At 42.1% G+C, this 26316-nt stretch overlaps 1 protein-coding gene across 2 annotated transcripts in view; it reads left to right on the forward strand.

Annotated features, from left to right (window-relative positions):
- Nucleotides 1–683: 683 nt before the first annotated feature.
- Nucleotides 684–26316, forward strand: part of PSPC1 (paraspeckle component 1) — a 1021476-nt gene continuing 995843 nt past the window's right edge. For both annotated transcript variants that reach the window (XM_044073198.1, XM_044073199.1), the window contains exon 1: nucleotides 684–1209. In XM_044073198.1, the coding sequence (XP_043929133.1) occupies nucleotides 838–1209 (372 nt within the window). In that variant the 5' untranslated portion in view covers nucleotides 684–837. The remainder of the gene's footprint in view (nucleotides 1210–26316) is intronic.

Consider the following 26316-nt stretch of genomic DNA (forward strand, 5'->3'; position numbering starts at 1 on the left):
TTCATTTCTACTTACAATGGATTTCACTAAAAAAAAATCCTAGCACTGAATGTGTGACAGAGTCTTTCAATGTGGAACATTTGAGGAACTTGGAAGAACATGAACTTTTTAAGACCCCAAATCAGGTACGTTCCACGTAATGAGAAACACTTGAGAGGTATGGCTACAAGAATAAGCTTTTATTTAGGCAAAAAAGTAAAGTTCTATCTTTTGTACTGATCATGGGTATGTGTCGGCCTGTAAAATCTGATGTGTCCCGAAAATGTCCCACTTTGGCCATTTGAAAAGGTGGCAACCCTATCACAGAGTACTGCAGTCACTAAATGATAACATACATTTGAGCTTCGTACTTCAGAAAATGCATGCTAATGCAAATCAGTTTATTCTATCAACTTTCTAAGTTTATAACAGGTACAGTTAAAATGTGGTCCTATTTGTGCGTCTTCGCTTTGCCGCCCCCCCCCTCGTCCAGATTTCTTGCGCAAAACGCTGAGAGGTGTAAACTAGATTGTGACTATTAATATAGCTAATTTATCTACAAGTAAAAGACAACAAGCTACACTTCATAAATGTATGTACTAAACTGTATCCACTAAGAGAACGGTCGCAAAAGACGTAATTGTCGAATGAAAAAAACATCACGAAATATACCCGTGGATCGTTGCTGTTTACGTCAGAAGCGTGCGATTTTTCCGTATCTTCTTTTCTACGGCGCCATATTCTACTGCAGCTTAAGTGGAGAGCTGTACTTGTCACAGTCTTTGTTTCGTTTTACGGGTTTAACGGTCATTGTTGCTTTGTTTATAGAGTAGTGCTGTGTAAGCGATTTTCTACAAAATGGCAAATAGAAATCTGAGACAAGTGAAGCAGGAGAACAATTCTCCGCGCCCTGGAGTTATGGCTAACAGACGCGGCCCCCATCAAGACCAAGAGGAGCAAAGATTAAAACAAGAACAGGCTTCCTCTCAAAATGACCAACTGCTGGAACTGGAGTCGCAGCAACCGGAGGATAACAGACCTCCGCTGACTCTCGATATCAAAAGTTTTCGAAAGCCTGGTGAGAAAACCTACACACAGCGGTGTCGTCTCTTTGTTGGGAACTTACCAAATGATATATCTGACGAAGATTTTAGGCAGTTATTTGCGAAGTACGGAGAACCTGGTGAAGTTTTTATAAATCGGGATCGTGGGTTTGGCTTTATTCGTTTGGTAAGTATTGTCATTTTAGAGAGGTAGAGTCCTACATGCGCATGTCGGTTAATTTGCTTTTGCTATAAAATAAATGTCTGCTGATTAAAGAGAGTAGAAATTTAGAGGTCGAGTGCGCAGTGGGTAAAAAAATACAAAAGCTTCAGCTTTATTTTGCTGATTAAATATGCAGTTTTGCGGTGGGATCGAGGTCGGTTTAAGATTTATGTTCCCAAGCTCCATGCCAGTTGATTGGTGCGCATTGACGTTGTTATGCATAATGCAATGCTGTCGCTTATAGTTTACGACCGATACAGGTTTACACAAAGAGCGGTAATACAATTTTGATTTCGTGCAATTTTATACATGCCCTGTAAGGGGCGTTGGTCTCCGTGGCGATGGATTGACGTAGTCTGCAGATGCGCCTTCGGATCACGGCAATAAGAAAATTAAAAGGTGCTGTATGCCTGTGGGATGCAAAAAAACGCAGCCCACGGGAGTGGGCGTGGAGCGTCTGATTGACGGCCGAATCTGCATATGTATGAGGCATGATGGTCATGCCATTCCGCAATACATCTAACCACTTATGCCCCAAATGTATCACAAGCACATTAATTTATAATAATTTCATGAAAAGCTCCAATGTAGCACAAGCACTGTGAACACGATATTTTCACTCTGTAGTTATAAGTGTGCATAAAATAAATGCATACAAAGCCCCAAATGTAACAAGCACTGTAAATACGATAATTTCACTCCGCAATACAAACCACTTATGCATAAAATAAATGCATACACAACCCCCGGTGTAACACAAGCACTTTATGAAACACCTCAATATGGAATAAAAGTACAAACATATTTGTCTGTCTCTCTGTGTGCAACTCCGGATACCCAGTAAACTGCGCAAAATCACCAATGTAAAGCACTTCACCTCACAACCCGTTAATCTAACTCCGGATACCCAGTAACAGCCATAATCACCTCGCAATGCCAGCATTATATACACACAGTAACTGGGCAGTAAAAAGAACGTAAAGTGCCATGATCGCCTCGCAATTACAGTTAAGAAACGCGGTCGCAGCTCGTTTAAACCTAGACCAACTCGTTATAAACACTTTTAACTTGCATATTTATAGTTGATTTCAATTGTTGCCTGCAGTCCAGTTATTCCGCGATATTTTACATGAAGGCCTCGCCTTGCGTTTCGTGCAGAAGTGGGTGTGTCGTGAATGATTGACGACCAGGTCTGCATATGTAATGTGCCATGATTGACATGGCATTCTAATCAGCTGTTGCTAAAAGTGTCAGTGAATCCCACAGGAAGAAATCTCAGTACTGGCTTCTGAAGATTAAAGACAATAAATGAAAACAAGCCTGTAAAAATATTACCCCTTAAACAGAAGAAACTGATGTAACTGCACATTGTACACTACCGATCTTGGGTCACTGCTGTACAGTAAGTCTGTTTACTGCTTGTCAGGGCGAAATTGAAGTGTATTAACCCACCTCCGAGTTCGTGCAGGAATGGGTGTGCCCGCCGTGATTGACATGTCAGAGGGCGGGTGTTAACAACAGCAATGTGCCGTGATTGACATGTTTCTCTGCTTGACGTGAAGATATCATATTTTCTTTAGTCTTAGAAATAGTTTGGCAGAAAGTTAAGCAACTTGTATAGTGTAAACTTCTGTTTTATTTTACTGTGCATTATTAATTGCAATCTCGGTTTATGAAAATATCATTGCAGTTTACTCACACTTGCCTGCTACTACTAATACAGGCACATGCTTTTTTGTACATGTCAGTTTGGAGAAAAGGGAGAAGATGGGCTTCCCATTTTCTCCCGTGTTGGAGGATTGTAATGTAAGCAATACCCCTTGCCCCTAGTTTTGTACAGGATCGGCCGTGACTTTTGTGATCGACGTTAATTTCTTGACTGACAGCGTGTAGGCTGTCTTGATAAATACAGGATTACAAGAATTACGTAATACTTACATACCTGCAGCATCATTACAGAAACACATACGGTCCTTGTGATGTTTTTATTTCATGATTATGGAAAAGGGTACTTTTCAAATTAGAAGACGCAGTGTGCTTAGAAATAAGCTTGCTTTATTAAAGTAAATCAAGTATATGTTGTTTTATTTGTTTCCCGTAGTTCTATGGTGTTTAATGAGTAAATAAAATATGTATGGATTTATTAATTTTCCGTTTTGCTAATCTGTTTATAGGTCTATATTACCTAGTGTTTTGGTGGCATCTTTCAATCAAAATGGTCGCAGGCGGGCTTTGGGCGGGGCTTGCTACTGCGCATCTGGTGGGTTAATACACTTCATTTTCGCCATTGTCAGATCTTAAAACAGTATACCCGCTTCCTTTGCAAAATATATGTACTGATCGAAGAGGTGAGGAGGTAATTCCATTGATCAGAAGTAAAAACAGTGCCCGGAGGATGCCCATCTCTTTATCAAAAAACATAACTCAGGATCGTAACAGCGTTGTTACAAACATCCATAAATACAGTACGTTGCCATGGCAGAGACAAGTTTAAACCCAATGAAATGCATCAATTACATACTAACATTTATAGTTTAAGCAAATGAGACCATGAAAACAAATCACAGCAGAATGAAACTGTTTATAAACACGTCTAAAGCGCGTTCTGCAGAGTAAAAGACATGGTAACTTTTATTTCAAAATGTGTGGTAAAACTATTATACTTGTGCTTACTGTTATACTTTGCAGAGGGCTCATCGGTCAACCGTTTACATGACTAAAACAGCCAAGTTAGTAAATGAAATAAAATAAGTTTTAAGTATTATAACACATGTGATTTACGGAAGATGAACTGCACAAGAGATGCTCATGAAATACCATAAGTACATCCCACGCAACACAAATTATTAAAGACTATCTTACAGTGCTGACTTTATGGATAATAGCACTAGATTCTACATACTAGAAACATATGCTAGTGTCGCTGTTGAGGGAATGCATATTCATTAGTGCCCGATTGCGAAATAGCATGGGGCGGGTTTTGCTACTGCACATCTGGTGAGGCCCGCAAGTAAAATATCGCCGGTTATTCAACCAAATGATGATGGTCTTCCATCTCTCTCCCAACTTTCTGATTTGAAGACCTGCATTTGCACTTGTTTCTGTCCTGTAACTCCTGGGCTCACTCAAAAAAAAAAAATCTGCTTTTACTGTATTTGTGTTTCTTCCTATTTTATTTTGCTTTTGCGTCATCTTAAAAGTACTCAATTGTATTTATTACTGCTTGGTGTAACTCATTATGAGCCTTTTAGTTTAAGCACATGGGCTTCAGACCAGTTGTTTTACATTATTAGGAAGGTTTGTGGTCTGCACTGTAGTGGCAGGACAGGTAGCTTACATCCTTCTAAGTTGGGAACTGCTGATTGAGGGCTCAGTGTCTGTTATTCTAAAAGTGTATTAATTCTGTTTTAAGCACTTGGGCTTCAGGCCAGTTATTTTACATTAAAAGGGTTCGTGGTCTGCACTCTTGCGGAAGGAGAGGCTGGACTCTGCCCTTCTAGCTGGGAATTTCTGGTTAAAGGCTTATAGTGCCTGCATATTTAAACTGCTTCTTACTGAAATTGGTACACCTTGTTTGCTGTAGCATAGACTAGATCCAGGCCTGCTGAATCTAGCTTTGTTTGTGTAACTTGAGCACTAATCCAGTCATTCTTTAAAGTATTCAGTTGTATTTATTACTGCTTGGTAGTAACTTGATTAAATTGTAGCTATCATTCTAAGTCTTTTGGATTAAGCACTTGGGCTTCAGACCAGTTGTTTTACATTAGGAAGGTTTGTGGCCTGCACAGTGGTGGCAGGGCAGGTAGCTTACATCCTTCTAAGTTGGGAACTGCTGATTGAGGGCTCAGTGTCTGTTATTCTACAAGTGTATTAATTCTGGTTTAAGCACTTGGGCTTCAGGCCAGTTGTTTTACATTAAGAAGGTTTGTGGTCTGCACTGTAGTGGCAGAACAGGTAGCTTACATCCTTCTAAGTTGGGAACTGCTGATTGAGGGCTCAGTGTCTGTTATTCTAAAAGTGTATTAATTTTGGTTTAAGCACTTGGGCTTCAGGCCAGTTATTTTACATTAAAAGGGTTCGTGGTCTGCACTCTTGTGGGAGGAGAGGCTGGACTCTGCCCTTCTGAGCTGGGAATTTCTGGTTAAAGGCTTATAGTGCCTGCATATTTGAACTGCTTCTTACTGAAATTGGTACACCTTGTTTGCTGTAGCATAGACCAGATCCAGGCCTGCTGAATTTAGCTTTATTTGTATGCTTGTTATTTCCCTGAAACGCTAATTCCACCTAAAACACAGCTTTTCGGCGCTTCTGTGGATCCCTAGTGATATCTGCATTGCTTACTGTACTTATTTCCTTGTTTCACTTGAAAGAAAGTTACTGTTTGTCGTTTTTGTATTTAAGCTACCTGTAACACATTGCATTTAAGTTACCTGACACTTGCTCACTAAAGCAATTATATAAGTCAGCACTAAAATATTAAAAGCACTACACCCTCACAAACTCCCCTTGAGTACCTCATTCCCCATTGGCCCTTTTTTTCAATTATAAAGGAATTCCCAATACTATTCTAGCATGTCCAAAGGTCAGTTGTCAGTCTCCTCTCCGGTCCAGCTGGTGAATCTGGGAATCTTGAGGCAATGTTACAACTGCCTCATGTACACAGACAGCCCTCTCCTCCTCCCAACAAATTCCAACACATGTGAGAGATGCAACCATATAGTCATACTGGAGGCTAAGCTCTCTCAACTCAGTACTGGCGAAACCAGTCAGGAGGAGAAGGAAACCACACTCACTACAATTCCAGTCTCACATAGACCTACCATGACAGCAAACCAAACACATAAACACACAAAAACATACTCTGAGGCTCTAAATAAAAATCTGCCTAAGCAGCAGAGACCTCCAAAGCAGACACCCAAGCAACCGCTACCCCAAAACAAAACACGTGCAACACATAGCTCACAAAGCCCGTGTGCTGAACAGTCACAGCCCTTAAGGCTAAGCAACACACCTGATACACTTGTAATAGGTGACTCTATCGTCAGGCACACTGACGTCCCGCTCACCAGGCTGAACAAGGAGAAGGTCACGGCAAGCTGCCTGTCGGGCGCTAGGATCCGCCACATAACACAAGCACTCAGGTCACTCCAAGGCAAGTACAAATATGACTCAGTCATTGTCCATGCTGGTGTGAATGACCTGAGATGTACCTCCCTGGACTACATGAAAAGAGACATAGAGGAGCTCTCTGAGCATGTAGCCCAGGCCGGTATGACCCTGACCTTGAGTAGCATCTTGCCCTCACCAAGAATGATGCCACAATATGAAGACAAGATGATCAATTTCAACAATTGGCTTAAGTATTGGTGTCATTCAAAGGGGATCCAATGCCTGTCAGCCTGGGATGACATGATTGACAAGCCACGATGCTTCGCTAGGGACGGCTTGCACCTGTCACCCCTGGGCATATTGGCAAAGGCTCTTGCTACCCCCACAGTGCCTTTTTTAGGCAAGGCTCAAAAGACAAACTCACCTCCATAGGTATCACAAGGGATAAGAAACTAAGAGTAATGCTACTCAACGCCAGAAGTCTAAACCTCAAGATGCACACACTTGAAACTCTCCTTAGCATGGAGAACATCGATATCTGTGCAGTAACAGAAACCTGGTTCAAGGCTCCCGAGAGCACCCCAGCACTACCAGGTTATACCTCATACCATGCTTTTCGGCCCCAAAACTTGGACCGAACCACAAAAGGAGGGAGTATCAATATTCGACAAAGATACCCACACCTCCAGGTTGGTGGCACAGCATGAAGCATCAGAGACTATCCATGTGCAACTAACAGTGGGTAAAACTGCCTTCCAGTTTATAGCCTGCTACAGACCACCCTCCCAAACCCCGGAGCCCCACTCGGCCTTCCTGAGAACACTGGAAAATATGAAGGTCTCTCCAAACACCATTATATTGGGCGACTTCAACTACCCAAACATAGACTGGGAGCATTACTCTAGCTCCAACATCCTAGCCCAAAGGTTCCTAGAATTTATAAACTCAAATGCTGTGGAACAACTTGTTACCACTCCCACAAGAGGGGAAAACATACTGGATCTGATCATTACCAACATGGGGACTCTATGCTCCAGACCAGAAGTGTATCCCTCACTGGTAAGATCAGACCATAAACTAATCTCACTGGATATTCACATCCCGACTCCACCCCCTGCCCTGAAAACCACAGTGAAAAACTTCTCTAAAGCAAATTTCACACTCCTCAAAACCGAGGTGGAATCCTTCAAAGCCCCCGGGCCTGTGGAAAATACGGCCCAGACCGCAGAATCCTTTATAAACGCATTCTATGAACACCTTCAGGAATGCATGGATCATGCAATTCCCAAATAAAACCAAGACCCAATCCTCCAAAGGCAGGAGTCCTGTCTGGTGGACCCCAGCCATAAACAAACTGTACAATAGAAGGAGGAAGCTACTACATGATAGAGCAAAATCCCAAAAAGGGAAGGCATCTCTGATCAGTATTAGCAAAAAAACTACGGGCACTCATAAAATCGTCTAAGGCCAGCTTCGAGAGAAAAATTGCACAGGACACTAAGGATAATCACAAGGCGTTCTTTAGTTATGTTAGGAACCTGGGTGGGAATTCCCAGATATGCTCAGAATTAGTCCAAAATGACAAAAAATACACCGAACCCACAGACATTGCCAACATCCTAGCTGACAGGTTCAGCGCAGACCCCCCCCCCCACCAAAAGGGCAAATATCTATCCCAGCAGAGTGCTGGCCCCCCATGACATCTCAGATGCTCGGGTAAGAGCTGCCCTTTCCAAAGCAAAAAACACAGCATCAATGGGACCAGACGGTGTCCCGGGCTGCGTCCTACATGAACTCCAAGAAGAGCTAAACCCAAACATAAAACTACTGTTCAGTCTCAGCCTTACTACAGGATATGTACCCAAAGAGTGGCGTACAGCAATCCTCTCCACAAAGGTGGTGCCTCAACGGATCCTGGAAACTATTGCCCCATAAGCCTGACTAGCTTGGTCTGCAAAGCTATGGAAAGGATCATCATGGACCTCATAAATAAAGATATTGGGGACCTACAGACACTGGATCCTACCCAGTTCAGCTTTGTTAAGGGCAGATCCTGCCTCTTAAACCTGGTTGATTTCTTTGAAACAGTCACCAAGGCCATTGACAAGGGGAAGGTGGTCCACACAGCCTACCTGGACCTCGCAAAAGCCTTCGATGCAATACCCCACTCGGGCATTTACAGATAAGCTCACCAGCTTAAATATAAACCCCTATGTCACTAGATGGGTTGCAAACTGGCTCAAGGACAGAACCCACATGGTTAGAATTGCTGGAGCCATGTCAGACTCCAAACCAGTTACAAGTGGCGTCCCACAAGGCTCAGTCATGCGACCTCTCTTGCTCGGTATATATTTCTCGGAGGTACAGGCCAACACGGAAGGACTGTGGCTGACCAAGTTCGCAGATGACTGCAAACTGGGCACCATAATCGACTCTCCAGCCGACACAAGCATCCTCCAACAGGGCCTCATAGAAACAGACAACTGGTGCCAGAGCCATGGCCTCAAGCTAAACGCCAAAAAGTGTATAGTCATCCCCTTTGGCAAAAACAAAGGTGCCCACAAATTACCACATAGGTGGTAATCCATTAAGTACAGAAGAAGTAATTAGGGACCTGGGGACCCAAGTTGATAGCAATCTCTCATTTGACAACCACGTGGCCAAAGTGGCTAGAAAAACATTTTATATAGCCCACCTAATCATGAAAGGATTCACATCTAGATCAGGGGAGGTCATCTTGCCTCTTTACTCATCCCTCATCAGGCCCATAATTGAGTACAATGCCCCTTTTGGGATGTACCTTACCAGACACTTGCAGCAACTGGAAAGACCCCAAAAGTACCTCACCAAGAGGATCAAAGGGCTCAAACAGATGCCATATGCTGCCCGGTTGAAAAACTCCAGCTCTACTCAGTGGCATACCGCCTGCTCAGAGGCGATCTGTGCCTGATGTATAAAGCCATGTCCAACCAGGAATTAATGGACATGCTGCACCTCAGAAAATCCAAATCCCATCGAGCTACGCGCTCGAGAGACTTGAACCTCAGCACTGAAATAAATAGGACATGCTGGAGGGACAGATTCATAACCCAGAGGCTCCCTTCACTCTGGAATAAAATCCCAGTCCAGGTTAGGCAGAGTCCCTCATTGACTCTCTTCAGGAGGAATCGTGATGAGTGGATGGGAGATCACTTCTGTGTCACTGTTAGACAGAGGCACAGTATACTAACCTCGAAAAAGGGCATAGCAAAATTAATTTAAAATGGGTGGCGAAAGCCAAACACACTCTGGCTAGGCTTATAAATGCCCTAGGGCAAATAGCCTAGTATGAACCTATGAACCTATAGGTAGGTACTAGGCTATTGGCCCTAGGGCCTATACAAGCCTAGCCAAAAATGTACCCTGGCTTTCGCCACCCAAGAAAATTATTTTCCTGTGCCCTGTCAAGCAGAACCACAGAAGTGATCCCTGGGGTGAATTTCCTATTACCCATCCAATCATCAAGATTTTTCTTGAAGAGTGCTAATGAGGAGCTCTGTTTGACATAGATAGGTAGTCTGTTCCAGAGTATGGGAAGTCTCTGGGACAGGAATCTATCCCTCCAGCATGTTCTGTTTATTACTCGGAGGGATTGGGATTTCTTTAAGTGGAGCATGTCCAACAGCTCTGGGTTTGACATAGCTTTGTATGTTAGGCAGAGATCGCCTCTGAGTAGGCGATATGCAACGGAGTAAAGATGGAGTTTTTTTCGACGGTCTGCGTAAGGCATCTGTTTGAGGCCAGTAATCCTCTTTGTGAGGTATTTTTGCGGCCTTTCCAGTTGTTGTAGATGTCTTGTGAGGTACATACCAAAAGGGGCGTTGTACTCTATAATGGGTCTAATGAGTGATGAGTAGAGGGGAACAATGACCTCTTTTTTTCTGGATGAGAAACCTTTCATGATGAGGTGTGCCACATAGAAGGATTTCCTGACCACTTTGGCAATGTGATTATCAAAGGAGAGACTACTGTCCACCTGTGTCCCAAGGTCTTTTATCACACTTTCGGTGTTAAGTAGACTACCGCCTATGTGGTAGTTCATGGGTACAGAATTTTTACCAAACTATTGATATTACAGTGATTTTTTAGGCTATTGGTCGTGTCCTGACAGTCCGGTTAAATATTCATTCAGTAACCGTGACGTCAAGAGACGCGGGTGGGGTTTGGGTGGTGCTTGCTAGTGCGCATCTGGTGAGCCGGTAAAGTAAATTATCGCCAAATTTGGCTCAAAATATCGCTCCATCCTACTAAATATTTGATTTTTTTTTTTAACTAGTAGATGGCAGTAAATATTGATCAGCAGTAAATAAATAATCATTTCAGTTATAGGGTGGTTTTACTTCAGAATGTACATGTTAACTCCTAGCCACCCTTTTCACCAACTTTCTAAATTAACAGTACTAGTATTTTGAAGGTATCTGTAATTTGGAACCTTTTCTCCACCTTTCCCCAAATAATTTCTATTTATTTTGCTTTTTCCCTAACTTTGGAGTTTTGTTGATAACCAAGGAATACACATTATTTACTTGAATTTGTTTAGTGGGATGCTCTGGCTGGAAAGCCAATTTTAGGCAGACTTCTGGGGAGAAAAGCTCTGCAAAAGTACAAGACATACAAATAGAAAATATGTAAAAATACCATTTTGTATCAGACATAGTGAGTACACGATCAATAAAACATGAGAAAAGGGTTAAACTAAGTTCTGTGCACACAGTCGAAAGATATTACAAAACAGAATGAAACAGCATTACTGATGCAAGAGGGAATAATTTTTGTTCAGGTTTGGAATAGAAACGAAAAATTTAGATAAAGCATTGTCCCAAAACTTAGATGTTGCACTGACACAAAAGAGAAACACTTTTACACTGTTTGTATCAGACAGTCAGTTATGCAGAGAACATAGTACATTCATGCTAACAGATGCTAGTCTAATATTATGCCTGTATTTTTAGGTGTTAATGGGAATTGCAATGGATATTGCTGTTATTTTTACCAATTAATGCAGTTGTGATTGCAGTTTTCATTTACATGTTTGAATTATTTTTTGTATGTTAATATTAAAGACATGCCAGTAATATGGACACGATGTGATGCGAGAATTAGCATGCCTGTCAGTCATCTGGGGTTTTCACACCCATTTCGAGTGCCAGTTAGTCCTGACACACTCAAAGCTGCGCAGTACTAAGTGCAAGGTACTCTTCTAATATGCCAAAATGGGCTTCTACCCAGTCGGACTTTCCCAGTAATTAAATGTCAGTAGACAAATGTACGCAGTGCAGGAATTTCACGGAGGCCATTTCTTTATATCATAGATGTTCCCTAAAGACATAGAGCCACAAGCAGCACTGTTGATATGCAGCCCATCCAATTCACCTTGCACACAGCTTAACAATTTCACATAATTCCTCTGGGCTGCCTTACAATCGTCAGTGGAGCTGTTGCCGGGTTGGGTAGATCTCTGGCAATAACCCCTGGGAGCTGTGTGGTCCTTGGGAGGTCCAGCTAGAAATTCTTGAGTGTAATTCCAAGAGTTGAAGTTGTTCACATAAAGCATAACTTTTGTATGCATTGAACTTTGGGTTATCTCCAAGTGTAGTACCTCGCAGGATGTGCAGTAGCAAATCCCGCCCCAAACACGCCTCCGCATGAATATTCACATGGCTCCTGCTGTGGCAAGGCAGCATCGGTATGATTATTCAAAGCATACCAAGGCACACAAATATTTAGTTGTTTAGTTGAACGTAAAATGTGTAATATTGACATTTAAGCTTGTATCGTGCTTAAAAGGTGTTTATATTTAATATATTTGTCAGTTATGTATATTTTTTTTATTTTAATGAATATTTAACGGTCGTTTTCAGGTGTTGGAATTAGAATTTGTTATGGGAAAATGAAGCTTTCTATGGACAAATAAAAATGTGATATGTTTAGCTTATTTTGTACATTAAACAGCTTATTTCCAGCAAGTACACCACTTAAACTTCTTTTCTCAACAATAAGGGACAAGAGAGGTTGTATTTGTGTAGGTATGGAACAGTACATCTTTTCTGTTGTATGCATGGTACTGGTCACTGTTGTCCTGTTAGTTTTTGCTTGTATGTTGGGGAGGGTCTTCATCACTGCTCCTCTGGATTGTTGTATTGAAACTATTGAAAATGTCCCTCAGTCGAGCTTACCTTCAAGGATTAGCTGACATACCTGGTTAATAAATAGAAATTCCTTAACAAAACCATTTCAAGATTGACAGTATAGTCCTTGCCAACACTAAAATCCTTTTTCTTCAGTAACAAGATACATGCTCTGATTTGGTGTGGTGGAGTTGACCATGCTGGTTCCCAACCCCAGGACAGTGTTGTCTGCAAAAATTGCTGTAGACATTTATCTTATCCTCCTTCCACTGAGGGTATTACACCACCCTCATCTGCCCATAAGGCTTGCAATTGATGTGGTATACATTTGCTTTTAGAGCCAGCAAGCTGAACTGGGGCCACTGTAAATGAGAGAGGGTGTCTGCTCTCAGCCTTTCACTTACAATGTTTCCTTTTACTGATGTCTGAAGAGGGTCCTTTGTACTCTTTGAATGTATGGGTTTCTGTTGTGGGGGCCTGAGAGATGAAAATATCTTGGCCAGGTAATTTTGCTTTCCACAGGTCATGCATTGAAGTTTGCATTGTGACTGATTCCAGCAGTTGCTGGTCCTTGAGATTGGTGCCAAACATGCACTGGGATTGTTAGCACAAATTCCGTTGGGGGGTTGTTATTGATGTCAAAGTTTGTCTTTCAACATCTCTGGACCAAATGTCTTTGACTTGGCTTTTGCCAAAGAGGTTTTGGTATTGATACTGGGTCCTAGCATGGCACCTGCCTTTTAGCCATCAGTTCCGATTCTATTGGGCCTGGGTATTTCATTGGACTACTTGGTGCAGAAGAGAATGACATCTAGCCAGCTGCAGTGGCACCTATTCGATCTTGGGATGCAAGTGTTTTGGGCTTCCAGTACCATGATTGGAATGGACCCCATTCCTAAATTTGGGGTGCAATTACATTTCACAGAACTAGTATTTTTTTCCATGGTTAGCTAGGAGTGCTCTTTTCAGCACCTGCAACGTGTTCAGAATTACCAAATCCTGTAAGTATTGGAGCATATTTTAGTAGGAGAGTGAAGTCTTTTATTAGACTTGTTGCTCCGGCTAGTTTTGGAACTGCGTGGTTATCTTTTATGTTACTCTTGTTTTGCTTTCTGGTTTATGTTCATAGCCTAGTATTTGCCTATGAACCCATTGTGCCTGCAGACTATTACAAGTCTAGCTCAGTGACCAGAAGTTAGTCAAACTTTGTCCCTGTGAGGTAAAGATTTTAACCGTTGTCCACCCATTTCTTCCTTGTTTCAGTGCTTCTCCCTCAGTTCTGTGTTGTTTGCAAAGTCATTGGTGCAGCAGCCTTTCCACAATGTTGTGCCTTTGAGCACACCGGCTCTCTGCTGTGATTGTCTCTCGCCCAACAATGAGTGCAACTGTTTCTAGTTCTGCTTTACTGAACATGCATTTGTTTCTCACACTTTTTCACTATGACTAACGGCAACCCAGGACAGTGGACTGCTACTTAGTCTTCTATCTTTCAGTTCACCTCTCCTTAACCATTCTTGATCCAGTCTGGGTCATCTTGGTTCCAGGAGATTCTGTTTAATATTATAATTTGTGAATTTCCTTACTTTTGGTTTAATTTCTCCAAGTCTTTTGGTTTTCTAATACCATGACGGGAGTGGACCCCATTCCTAAATCGAAGTATGATTGAAATTTCGTGAAATTTGTATTGTTTCAGTCTTTGATGTTAGCCAGAAGTGCTCTTCTCTGGAAAAAGTCACACATTATCCCTCTGCACAAAGAAGGAAATTCAACTGAGGTTATTAACTTTAGATCTAGAGCAGTCTTGTTCCCCTCTCTCCAAAGCACTTGGAAAAAAATCTCCTGCAGGAAGAACTCCTGTCCCTGACACATGGCTTCTGGCTTTCCTGTAGTACTAACTGTACTTCTACTCTGTATTGATATTGTCAGTAAAACTAGAGATAACTGTAAATTGGTCTAAGTTCTAGACTTGTCTAAAGCCTTCAGCAGTTTGTTGTAGCAAACTTCTTCAGATGTCCTCGTTAGGTCTCTCAGCACACCCTTTGGTTCAAAAGCTACCTATCTAGTAGGTATCAGTCAGTGAAATGGCACTCCACCTTCTCTTTCCCTGTCTCCCAGTCACTACCGGTGTACCATAAGGCCCCCTTGGTCCCCTCCTTTTAAACATTCTTACCAACGCACTCCATGCAGCCACATAACAGGTCTCTCCTAATGCAGTACACTTATGAGTCTGCAAATTTGACAAAAGGGCACACCTCCAAAAAATTACTCTGGGAGTTTTAACAGCAGCTAAAACATGGCTTTGTAACTCATGACTCGTACTCGACCCTAAAAAATAATTCTGCAAATCTTCTCTTCAGGGGGAAAATGTTCTTTCTCTTTTTATAATACAAGTCATTTCTCATAGCAAATTATTAGGGATGCTAGTGGATGATTATCACATTCAACCTGCATATACTAAATTGCATAAGAAAAACTCTTCAAAAACTAGAGATGCTTTATAGAGCCAAAAATATTTTCAGTGATGCTACACTTGTCACTTATCTCCTCGCCACACTCCTTTATGGCGCACTCATCCTTAGTAACCTTTAGGCATCACAAAATCAAAACTTGTACAATACAAGTTTGCGGCAAGTACCCCTTTCAGAACCCACCACTGTACAGCACTAAAAAGCTTAAATTGGTTAGAATTACCCCATCAGCTAACATGCACAGCTTCTACCTGTACAATTATTCAGAATCCATCTGCTTGTCCAGCACTAAGTAACATTCTACACAACTATGTTCGTAGTGGGTTATTACGATTTAGTAACCAGAAATTCCTGTCCACAAACCTGTCAGATCTGCTGGGTGTAGTCTGTACTCGTACCATGTTGCTAAGGCCCTGGAACTCCTTATCTCTATCCACCTGGGCAATACACTCCCTCACATCCTTCAAAACCATTTTGAAAGGCTTTGTAGCCAAAAGCTAGTTTTGCTCTTGCTCAACACCAGGATAAACTAAAAGCTGTAAAAGTACTGCAAAACATATCAAAAATAATTTGTCTTAAAAAATAATACAAAAAAAAACTACATTTTAAATGATACCAAATTAGACATGTGAAAATTGTTGGTTAAAATGATTTAATAGTTGAGAATGGGCTCCCATCCAGTTGGACTTTCCCAGTAATTAAATGTCAGTAAATATAAATGTTTGTCCATCTTTCTTAAATCAAGCAGCTCTTCCTTTAGATAATTTTCTCCTAAAATGAGGGCACATTATTTGTTCTGCATCCAGCAGGCATTCTGTAGAAAGTTCCATAACATCTTCCTGTGACATCTCTTCAGCTGTGTCCTGCATTATCCTTTGTTCTTTCATATGGGAACTACCACTACACATCAAATGTCAGAGTTGCCGCTGTTTCATGCTCCTTCCCTTATTGTGCAACTCCAGCTAAACTTTTTTCTGAAGGCTCCAGAGTATCTTCATGCGACAAGTGATCAGATGCTTCCCTTTCCACCCGTTTCTCCTTAATTTGGGGACTCGTTCCATCAGGCTTTGACGTTAACTAGAGTTGGATTTTCTAAACTAAATCTTTTTACTTGCAGGTTAATCATCATTTCGGTTTCCATTTCTTTATCTTCTCCATTGTGAGTCCTGTATTTTGATTTCCTCCTTTTTCTTATTTTTGTATTGTAAAATTTCCCACACCCAGATGCCGTTATCTGTATTTCTATTCAGATATCTTTACTGGTGATTTTTTTGTACTGATTTTAATTTTTCTTTTTCCTTTGCACAAACATTGCACAATATTAAATATTTTTCTTTCCCATTCAGATGTTATTCCATAGTGCCGTTGTCTGTATTTCTATTCAGATAGCTTTAGTGGTGATTTTTTTGTACTGATTTTAATTTTCCTTTTTCCTTTGCACAAATATTGCAGAATATTAAATCTTTTTCTTTCCTGTGCCTGTATTTCTTGTGCAGATGACTCCTGCTCCACCTGTTTCTCCTTACTTCAGGGACTTAACTGTTTCATCATGCTGTGATATAACCTGTTTGACTTTCTGCACTAAATCCTTCACTGGTATTGTGTAATTTCAGCTTCTGTTTGTAACATTTGCTTTACTAATCTTGTGTTCTGCATTCCTCCTTTGTGATCTTAGTTTCATGAAATTTTCCATATCTGGGTACCTTTGTCTATATTTCTCTCCAAATATTTTTGGAGTTACTTTTTTGTATTGATTAGTTTGGGTTATTTGCATACATATTACACCACATCAGAGCTGTTTCGCTTTGCCATGACCTTGTTTCTTTTTCATGCTTCTCAAAAATCTCTGAGTTCTCTTCTATATTTTCACACTTTCTTCATCGTTTCTTTTTCCAAGTGACCCAATGTTTCTCGGTCTGTATGTTTTTCATGGATCTGTTGTATTATTGACCACAAATGTGCATTTAAAGCTTTTACAGTTTTTCTTGTGCAAGTATTTTTCTTCTAATTTCTCTCTCAATTGTTTTGAATGTTTGCTATCTGGAATTTTGGACTTCTTGCTTAACAGAAACAGTACACAAGTTATTCCATAGTGTCAGTAGTCCACTCTGCCCGATCATCCTCTCCCTGAGCTCAGACTAAGCCCATTGTAAGAATGCTTCTGTGTATTGAGGATCCTACACTGCCCTCCCCAGTCCTGTGCTGTTATCCTACAAGTGTTGGACACTTTTTTTTATCCTGGGACTTGTGCAATCAGCTGCCTTTTATTTCTTAACCTATTTCTATCCACGACATATGTTGTATAAAATGAAATATGTATTATTGTTGTCTGGGTGACATTTTGTAAAAACAGTCCACCTCATGAAAGAACATGCTGAAACTTGAGGATGAATTCATTTGCAGCAGTAGTCCTCTTCATTTGCTTGCTGATTTTTATCCTTCAGTGAGGTATTGGAGATGAGACAGAGGGGCTCATTGCCAATGTCTGTTCCAAAGTTTGGAAGGAGCCAGATGTGGCAGTCAGTCCTCAGAAATCATATAGGAAATTGGGTATTTCTAAAGACCATTTGTGGAGTAAAGGACCTTGTTCACTCTGTACACATTGCTGCAACGACAGGTGGATGCTGTCCATTCATCCTCTCAGCAAGGACTCAGTATGGCCGACAGGTTAGGGAAGCATGTTCTATGCATATAGTATATTATCCATTAGAGACATTAACTGGTGGAGTGTGACATGGTTTCAAAAGGATTTAGTGTAGAAGACTACCAAAACTTTGAAACTGCAGTCTGTAGTTCTTCTCTAGTAGAAATCCAGGTAGTCGTGAATAGTATAATTTCTTCTGTCCATGCATCTAATTCCCATTAAGACTCCGGGCAGGAGGGAGCAGGTCTATCAATGAGGAACAGGCCTGATTACACCAGACAGATTTTCCACATCATTTCAAGGCAAAGTTTATGAATGGCCCCTTTTTGGCAACAGGTCTAAGAGGTGCTGTCTACCTGTAAAAAAGAGGGCAATATACTGGGATTTAAGTTTTGTCACCCTTTAGGAGACACCTTTAAAATGACTGAGAACTTTGGGTTTTGCAAGTCCTAGTAAAGACAGCAGATGGCCTTTAGAGTCAGGGTGAGTTTCGATTAGGGTGTTGCCCCCTGGAGTAGAGGTGGTCCAAACAATCAGAGGGGGAGGTAGAGAATCCTTGTGAGGATTTCACTCCTGCTAGCCCTGAAGGGTTGCCTGATTTGTTCCTCTTTGAAGACAGTTGGGGGGATTTCTCTCCTTGTACATACTGGCATGGATGGCCATCACATGGGTAAGGAGAATTGTATCCAGAGACTACTTCCTTCTCTTCCACAACTTCACCTACACAGACTTTATTAAAGCTGATTTGGCATAGTGATATGTTGCTCTGAATCTAGTGCACAGGGTCCTGGGTTCAAGACTTGGCATTGATTACTGTTTAAAGGTTGGCTGGTCTGGGGCTTGGATTAAACACTCATTGGTTCTTTTGAGCTTTTTTTTTTTAAGTTGTTTCAAGTTGTACCTCCTGGTATTTAAGCCATATCTTTGAGAGGATTTCTGTCTATACACACTGAACTGAGCTGAAGAGGGGTACTGACCACAACTCTGATCTGTGATTATATAACAAGTATTCTGTTTTTTTTTGCATAGTTTTACTAGTTATTGGATATTCTAGCCATTTATCACTTTTTGTCTGCTGCATGGTTGTACTAAAATTGTCTGTCTTACAGGGCCTGTTAAATCACATTTGTTACTGTCTTTTAGCTAGTGTCACTGTGTGAAAGGTATTAACTGGAATTTTTCTCCATTTGTTAAGCATCTGTTTGTTCTGATTTCCTGGCAAGGAGTGCATCATATAACTGATTTGTTTGCAGTTAAAAGCATTCTCTGAGTCTCTTTGCTCCTTTGTTTAAAACTTTCATTTAGCGGCTCACTGCTGTTTTTCTGCTTGATAAACATTTCTGTAGTTTTCTCTGCCTAAACAGTGTAGCTAGTAGCTGTAGCAGTTTCCCGCTCTCACTCCCTTTTGGTGTCTTGTTCTTATACTTGGTGGCTTTGCAGTTGCCTGCCCCTACTGTAAATTTGATCTGGGACACTCCTGCCAGGCCAGTGTCATTAGCTCATTCTACGTAATAGAGAAAGAACATTTGAGAAGGCCAACCCCCTTAGTTTCTTAACCTTGAATTATTTTCTATTCTTCCTTTGTCTCTCTCCACTTTGCTTACAATTTATTCAGCTGCTTGCTGCTTTTACAGTGTTTGTGTTTCCTCCTCCAACTCTATTAGTTCATCTTGGTTTTTCTGTTACATGTTCTCTAAAGTATTCAATTGCATCTTCTCTGCTGGATTTGTTACTCCTGTTTTTAGCCTGTTTAAAGTTTAAATGTTGTTCTAAGCCTCTTAGTTTTGGTTTAAGCACTTGGGCTTTAGGCCTACCCCTTAGCTCTCCTTGGCCTGTCTTCCTCAGATTCTAACAAATATGGATGGGCAGTTTCATACGATTTCTCCTACCAGCCTGATTGATATGGGCATCCTGAGACAGTGTAGCAATTGCCTCATGTACATGGATGTCCCTTTCACCAGACTGGATAAGGAGAAAGTCACGGTTAGTTGTTTGTCGGGTGCCAGAATCCGCCGTATCACATGCGCATTCAGGTTTCTCAATAGCATGTACTGTTATGACTCTGTCATAGTCCATGTTGGTATGAATAACTTGAGGCATACCTCCCTGGACTATATGAAGAGAGACATGATTGAGCTCGCTGAATCTGTTCCGGGCAGATGTGTCCCTAGCCTTAAGCAGCATTCTGCCGTCACCTAGAATGATGCATACATACAAACAGAAAAATGATTGACTTTGACAATTAGCTTAGTTTCTGGTGTCATGCCAGGGGGATCCAGTGCCTGACAGCCTGGGAAGATATGATTGACAGACCACGATGCTTTGCTAGAGATGGCGTTTATCTGTCTCACTTGGGCTTCCGGCGGAAGACCCTTGAATCTCCATAGTGCCTATTTTAGGAAAAGTCATGAGGACAATACTACCAACATAAACATTTCAACAAAATGCAAATTAAAAGTCGTGCTGCTAAATGCTAGGAGTCTAAACATGAAACTGCACTCATTACAAGCATTCCTAACCCTGAAAGACGCTGACAGTTGTGCAGTCACAGAAACTTATGACTCACAGGCGACACTCCAGGTGCAGTTAACCATTGACAAGACCCCTATTCAAATTATAGCTAGCTACAGGCCCTCAAATTTGAATCAAGATGGCCGCTCCACCTATCTTGATTTCTTCAAATCTGTCAAGATTCAACCCTTTGCCCTGTTCCTGGTGACTTTAATTACCCAACCATAGACTGGAAAAACTACTAATGCCAGAACACAAATGCCCAGAGATTCCACGACTTTTATCAGTGCAAATGCTTGGAAGAGCTAGTCGATACCTCCACAAGAGGTGATAATGTCTTGGACGTTGTATTTAACCAACATAAATAACCACTGCAGCATCCCTACAGTATCATCCTCCCTGGTAAGCTCCGACCATAAAGCTGTCACTTTCGAAGTCGCCGTCTCCCATGTCCCCCTCTAGTTAGGGTCAAACAAAAAAAACTTCTCCAAGGCTGATTACAACCTCCTGAGGGATGGTATAATCAGCTTCACAGCTCCCTCCCCCACTGTAGGAACTGGCAACAATGTCCAAATCTACACCAAAGTACTGTACGAACATTTATATAGATGCATTTAGTCAGGAATACCAGACAGGACAAAATCATCCTCCGCAAGGAAGAGTAAACCTGTCTGGTGGACATCTGCAATAAATAAACTATATAACAGAAGGAAAAAAAATACTGTACAGGACCAAGAAGGAGCAGGTGCCCAATTGGAAGCAGCCTCTCCTTAGCCTGAACAAGCAAATAAGAGCACTAGTGAAATCCTGTAAAGCCAACTTTGAGTCCAAATTGGCCACATCTACTAGAGATCATCATAAAGCCTTCTTCACATATGTCCGAAGTCTCAAAGGGAGCACCCAGATCTGTTCAGAACTGGTGGTCAAGGGCATCACATACACATATGCTGTAGATATAGCCAATCTACTGGCTGACAGATTCAGCAAAAACTTCTCCCCTCTGTCCCCCCATCAGTAAATCAGGACATCCCCAGTACCTGCCCTAATCTCTAGGGAACAGGTTATCACTGCCCTCTCAAAGGCAAAAAAATACAGCCTCCATGGGACCCAATAACATCCCTGGCTGCATCCTACATGAACTCAGGCATGAACTTGCAGCACCATTAGGCACCCTATTAAACCAAAGCCTGAGTACCTGTTTTGTCCCAGCTGAGTGGAGGACAGCCACTGTCATCCCTTTACAGAAAGGTGGAACATCCACCGATCTGGCAAATTATATACCTATCAGCCTAACTAACCTGATCTGCAATGCCATGGAATGGATTGTCATGAACCTCATTAACAAGGACATTGGCAACCTCCAAACACTTGACCCCACACAGTTTGGCTTTGTCAGGGAGAGGTCATGTCTGTTAAATCTGGTTGACTTCTCAGACAGTCACCAAAGTCATGGATGAGGAGAAGAATGTGCACACCACCTACCTTGACCTAGTCAAAGCCTTCAATACTATTCCCCACTCAGGTATAGTAGATAACCTCTCGCTACTAGGCATCAATCCATATGTTACCAGATGGGTAGCAAGCTGGCTCACTGATAGAACTCACCTAATCAAAGTAGGGGAAGTCACCTCAAGCAGTGGACCCTTAACAAGCAGTGTACCCCACGTATCGGTATTGGAGCCTCTGTTATTTGGGATGTACTACTTTGAGGTGCACAAAACCAGTGGACTGTGGTTGACCAAGTTTGCAGATGACTGCAAATTGGACACAGTCATCAATTCCCCAAGTGATGTGAACGTCCTGCAAGAGGGTCTCACCTAAACAAATGACTGGTGCCACAAACATGGTCTCAAGCTGAATGCCAAAAAATACATCATCGTCCCCTTTTGGGAGAGTGACATCTTCACATATTATCACATTAACAACAATGTTCTAAGTACACAATCAGTAGTGAGGGATTTGGGCACCCAGGTTGATAGCAACCTGACTTTTGACCACTATGTTGCCTTTGTTGTACGGAAAACGTTCTACATGGCCCACCTCATAAGTAAGGGTATCTCATCCAGGGACAAAGAGGTCAACATCCCTGTATTCTTCCCTTATAAGACCAATTATTGAGTGCAATGCCCCCTTCGGCATGTACCTCGCAAAGCACATGTAGCAGCTGGAAAGACCACAGAGGTTCCTCACCAGGAGAATCCAGGGCCTGAAGCATCTGCCCTACACAGATAGGCTAAAAGCCCTGTTCCTCTACTCAGTTTCATACAGATTCCTCAGGGGTGATCTCTTTTTGGCAAATAAAGCAATCTTAGACTCCACCTTGATGGGACTGCTGCATATCCGCAAGTCGAGCTCCACTCGAGCAACCTATATGCACAACCTCAGCCTGGTCTGTAATATCAAGAGGACTTGGTGGGACAGATTTGTGTCCCAGAGACTCCCCCCATCTGTGGAATAGACTCCCTCTCCACGTCAAGCAGAGTACCTCATTATCCCGTTTTAAGCGCAACCTAGATAACTGGATGGGAAATAGAAAATTCACTCCTGGGATTCCTCCTGTGTCCCTGCTGGACAGGGGCTTTGGGAGCTGACTTGTATAAACATGGTCTACACTCTTGGCTAGGCTTATAAGGGCCTCTGGGCCAGTAGCCTAGTAACCTCTTATGATCCTGTGAACTGTGTCCCCCATACTGAGGGAAGCACTAGATCTGATGAACTAAAAGATTTTTCTTCTGAAGTATTTAGTTGCATACTGTTACAGAGCTGTGCTTTCAAGTGTATAATGCTTTTGGGTCAAGTTCTGATGTGCGATGCTCTGTGGCTAACTTGTATTCTGTAATGTAGCTTACCATCTTATCTAAAAGTTTAATAATGAAATCTTGAAAGGAAACAGACTTCCAACGACAGGCCCTAATGGTTTTTTTTGTTATGTAGTTTTCATTGTTTGAATGCGGAGTGTTATAATGGCTAAATAAATCTTTAATTTGCTGTCAGTATATCAGAAGTAACAATTCTGTTTCTCCTGAGTACATATTTTTTGTCACGGGACTTGAAACCACTCTCTGCAATACTTGTACAGTAAACTGTATTATAAGAAGACAAAACTGTGTGTACGTTTTCAGTTGTAAACAATAGCTAATTGTGTGTGTAATCCCACGTGTCATGGTATATTCTGCAGAGAAATTTCATCCAATACAGTTGTGTGGATAAAAAAGCACAAGCACCCTCACACATCTGTTTAGCATTTTTTTTAACACTAACGTGCACTGTATTTGAATAGTATTATTGTTGTGCTCTTATAAAATGAGAGGAATGTCTAGGAAAATGTATTTTAATAGTTTTATAGAGAAGTATGTGCATTGTACTTATGCTGTGAGAGACATCCCAGTATTGAGTTTAATACCTTCATTGTCACCTCACAGCAAGAGGTTCTCCCGTTCGATTCTCTGCTGGAGCGCCTTCTGTGTGGAGTCTGCAAGTCCTCCCCACGGTTGAGTGGTGTTCGAAAGACATGCGTAGGGCGTGCCTTCATTGAAGGTTGGGCGTCGAGCTGGCACCTCGGCACCGTAAAAATCTACTGCCAATCATCAGCGGACCGGAGTTCCGCTGTGGCGACCCCTAACCGGGAAAAGCCGAAAGAAGTACAACTTTGCATGCAACACAGATAAACTGCAAAACTAAATGAAAGTGGGATTATTGTGGGATTTTGGCTTTTGTGATAATATCTTAACTGCAGTAGAGAGAGCAATAATTTTTGTGGGATTCCAGTCAGAATAAGCTTTGTAAACTGACAGCTACTTTTGAAAAACTGTCGGCTGAAAGCAAATCTTTAGCTCTTGGTTCTGTTTGGAGTAAAATTAAAAGATCATCAAAAACCTAGGTATAGTTTAGGCGCAGTTTTTAAGAGTGCGTTTTTGTTGAAGCATAACATTTTAATGGAGGGGTTGATTTTTTAAATTATGAATCAACTGTTCTTTGGGTCTGTGTGCAACCATTGAATGCAAATTGCATCGCATGGCTACTACTCGAACGTTACCTTAATCAAACAGGCATATCTTTGAAAAATTGTAGAATGACCATAATTGGCCAACATAACTGAACTGCAACTTACTGTTTTAACCTGGCTATAAGAAAACTTGCTATTTCCCCAGTTTAGGGTGACCTCTGAGTTGTATATATAATTAGCAGGGGGTGGGGGGGAGCAGCTCCCCACCTGCATAAATAGTGTCTGGTGTTCACAGAACCATTCTGATGTTCTTCATCTCACATTGCTGCAGTCATAACTAGTGGGTAGTCCGCTGTCCTCTGTCGGCCCGAATACCAAAGTGTTAGGCTGGCGTCGGCCATGGTCGCTTAGATCTGACGTCAGTACGCCGTGGTACTAAAGCGCATGACCGACGTCATATCCTCAGTCTTTCTTGCCGCATGGTCCGAAGCAGAAGCAGCGTTTGCAAGTGCCGTTCGGCGTCCTGAAATTTTCATTTTCCGAAGACCAAGTTGGGCTAAGTACCCCGTTGGGGAATATTTTTGTCTTTTCTTGCCTCAGTTAAATCCGGATGTCAGAAAAAGTGAATAATTGTATTTCTTGTGGGAAACAGATACCTCATAGGGATTACCACTCTCTCTGTATTCCTTGTTTGGGGCCTGAGCACGACGTAGTCGGGTGTCGCTTTTGTGCTAAATTTAATAAGCGCACCATTAAACGTAGGTTAGATTGTGCTAGGCTTGTCTTCGGTAAGCGGTGTAATTACAATATGCCGTCGGATCCTCCGACGCCCGCTACCGCGAAGAAGCGTAAAGAGAAATCGTTGAAATCCAAGCAGGATGAGTCGTCCGTTCCGGACGCCGGTTCTTTAGAAACCACGGTGGAATCTGTGGATCCGGCCGAGGTTTCAGTTGAGTCTCAGGGGGAACCTTTAGTGTTGCAAGATGTGGCCTCTCAGGAGTCAGGTCAGGCTGAGGGGGCCTGTCAGGTTACTGTGCTCCCTTCTTTGCATAAGGTGGTTAGGCCTTCTCCCTCTGTCTCTAAAGTACCTTCAAAGGCCAGGCCTGGTTTGTCTTCCTCTGGCGTCAGTCCTAGTTCTGCAGGTTCTGTGCCTAAAAAACACATGCTTAAAATGGCAGAAGATTTGATTACCTTGATCAGAGGTTCTATGCCCCCTCCAGATAAGAGGCCTAGGGTGGAGCCAGAGGTGGAAGGATTGGAACATTCTTCAGATTATTCAGAGTCTTCGGCTGAAGACATTCAGGATTTTCCCCCTTATTCTGATTCTGACACAGAGGATTCTAGTCCTTCTGCTTCCCCTCCAGAGAATTTTTCTTTTTCAGAAACCCTGCATTCTATGAGAGAGCATTTTAAATGGGAAGGTCGGGATTTCTCAGATTCCCGAAAGAGGCTTAGGGAATTCTTGTTTTTACCACAACATAGGCCCTTGGCTATACCTCCGGTTTTGGATGTTGTACAGGATGTTTTCTCTGAGGCGTCCCTTAATCCAGACTCTTTGCCTCCTGCCCCGGTTAAGCCAGACAGGTATTACAGGGTGCCAGAGGCTCATAAATATTTGTATAAGAGCCCTAGGGCTGACCCAGAAACTATTAGTCAGGGACCTAAGGGTGTCAGGGCTTCTGTTGTAAAGAATCCAGTTCCCATGGATAAGGACTCTAGAGCTCTGGATAGGTGGGGTAAAAAAGTGTATACCTCTTCCACTCTTGCAATGAGGGCTTTAAATTGCCAGTTTCATATGCTGAAGTACCAGAATTTCCTTCTTAGTCAATTGAAATCTAAGGTGGATGCTTTAGCAGAGGGCATAGAATGTAAAGAATTACAGGATTTGGTTCATGCCTCTGATCAGGTGGGTAAGCATTCTTTGCAGTGTGGTTTTGATGCTTTGCAGGCCACTTCTAGGGTGGCTGCCACTGGATCAGTTATTCGTAGGCACGCCTGGCTTAAGGATCAGGACTTGTCAGAGCATGTTAAAGCTCGAATTTTGGATGCTCCCCTTCAGTCTGAAGTTTTGTTTGGTTCTCCTGTGGAGTCAGTCTTGAAGAAAATGGAGGACAAAGCTAAGTCTATGCAGACTGTTAAAGATTTTTTGCAGGTGCAGCCCCCTAAGTTTAGCAGAAATTGGCCTACTAAGGGATGGGCTTACCCTTCTTCTGATTTACAGTCTAG

The sequence above is a fragment of the Protopterus annectens genome, chromosome 5.part1, assembly GCF_019279795.1.
Source record: "Protopterus annectens isolate FY-2018-M chromosome 5.part1, PAN1.0, whole genome shotgun sequence".
Taxonomy (NCBI): domain Eukaryota; kingdom Metazoa; phylum Chordata; order Ceratodontiformes; family Protopteridae; genus Protopterus; species Protopterus annectens.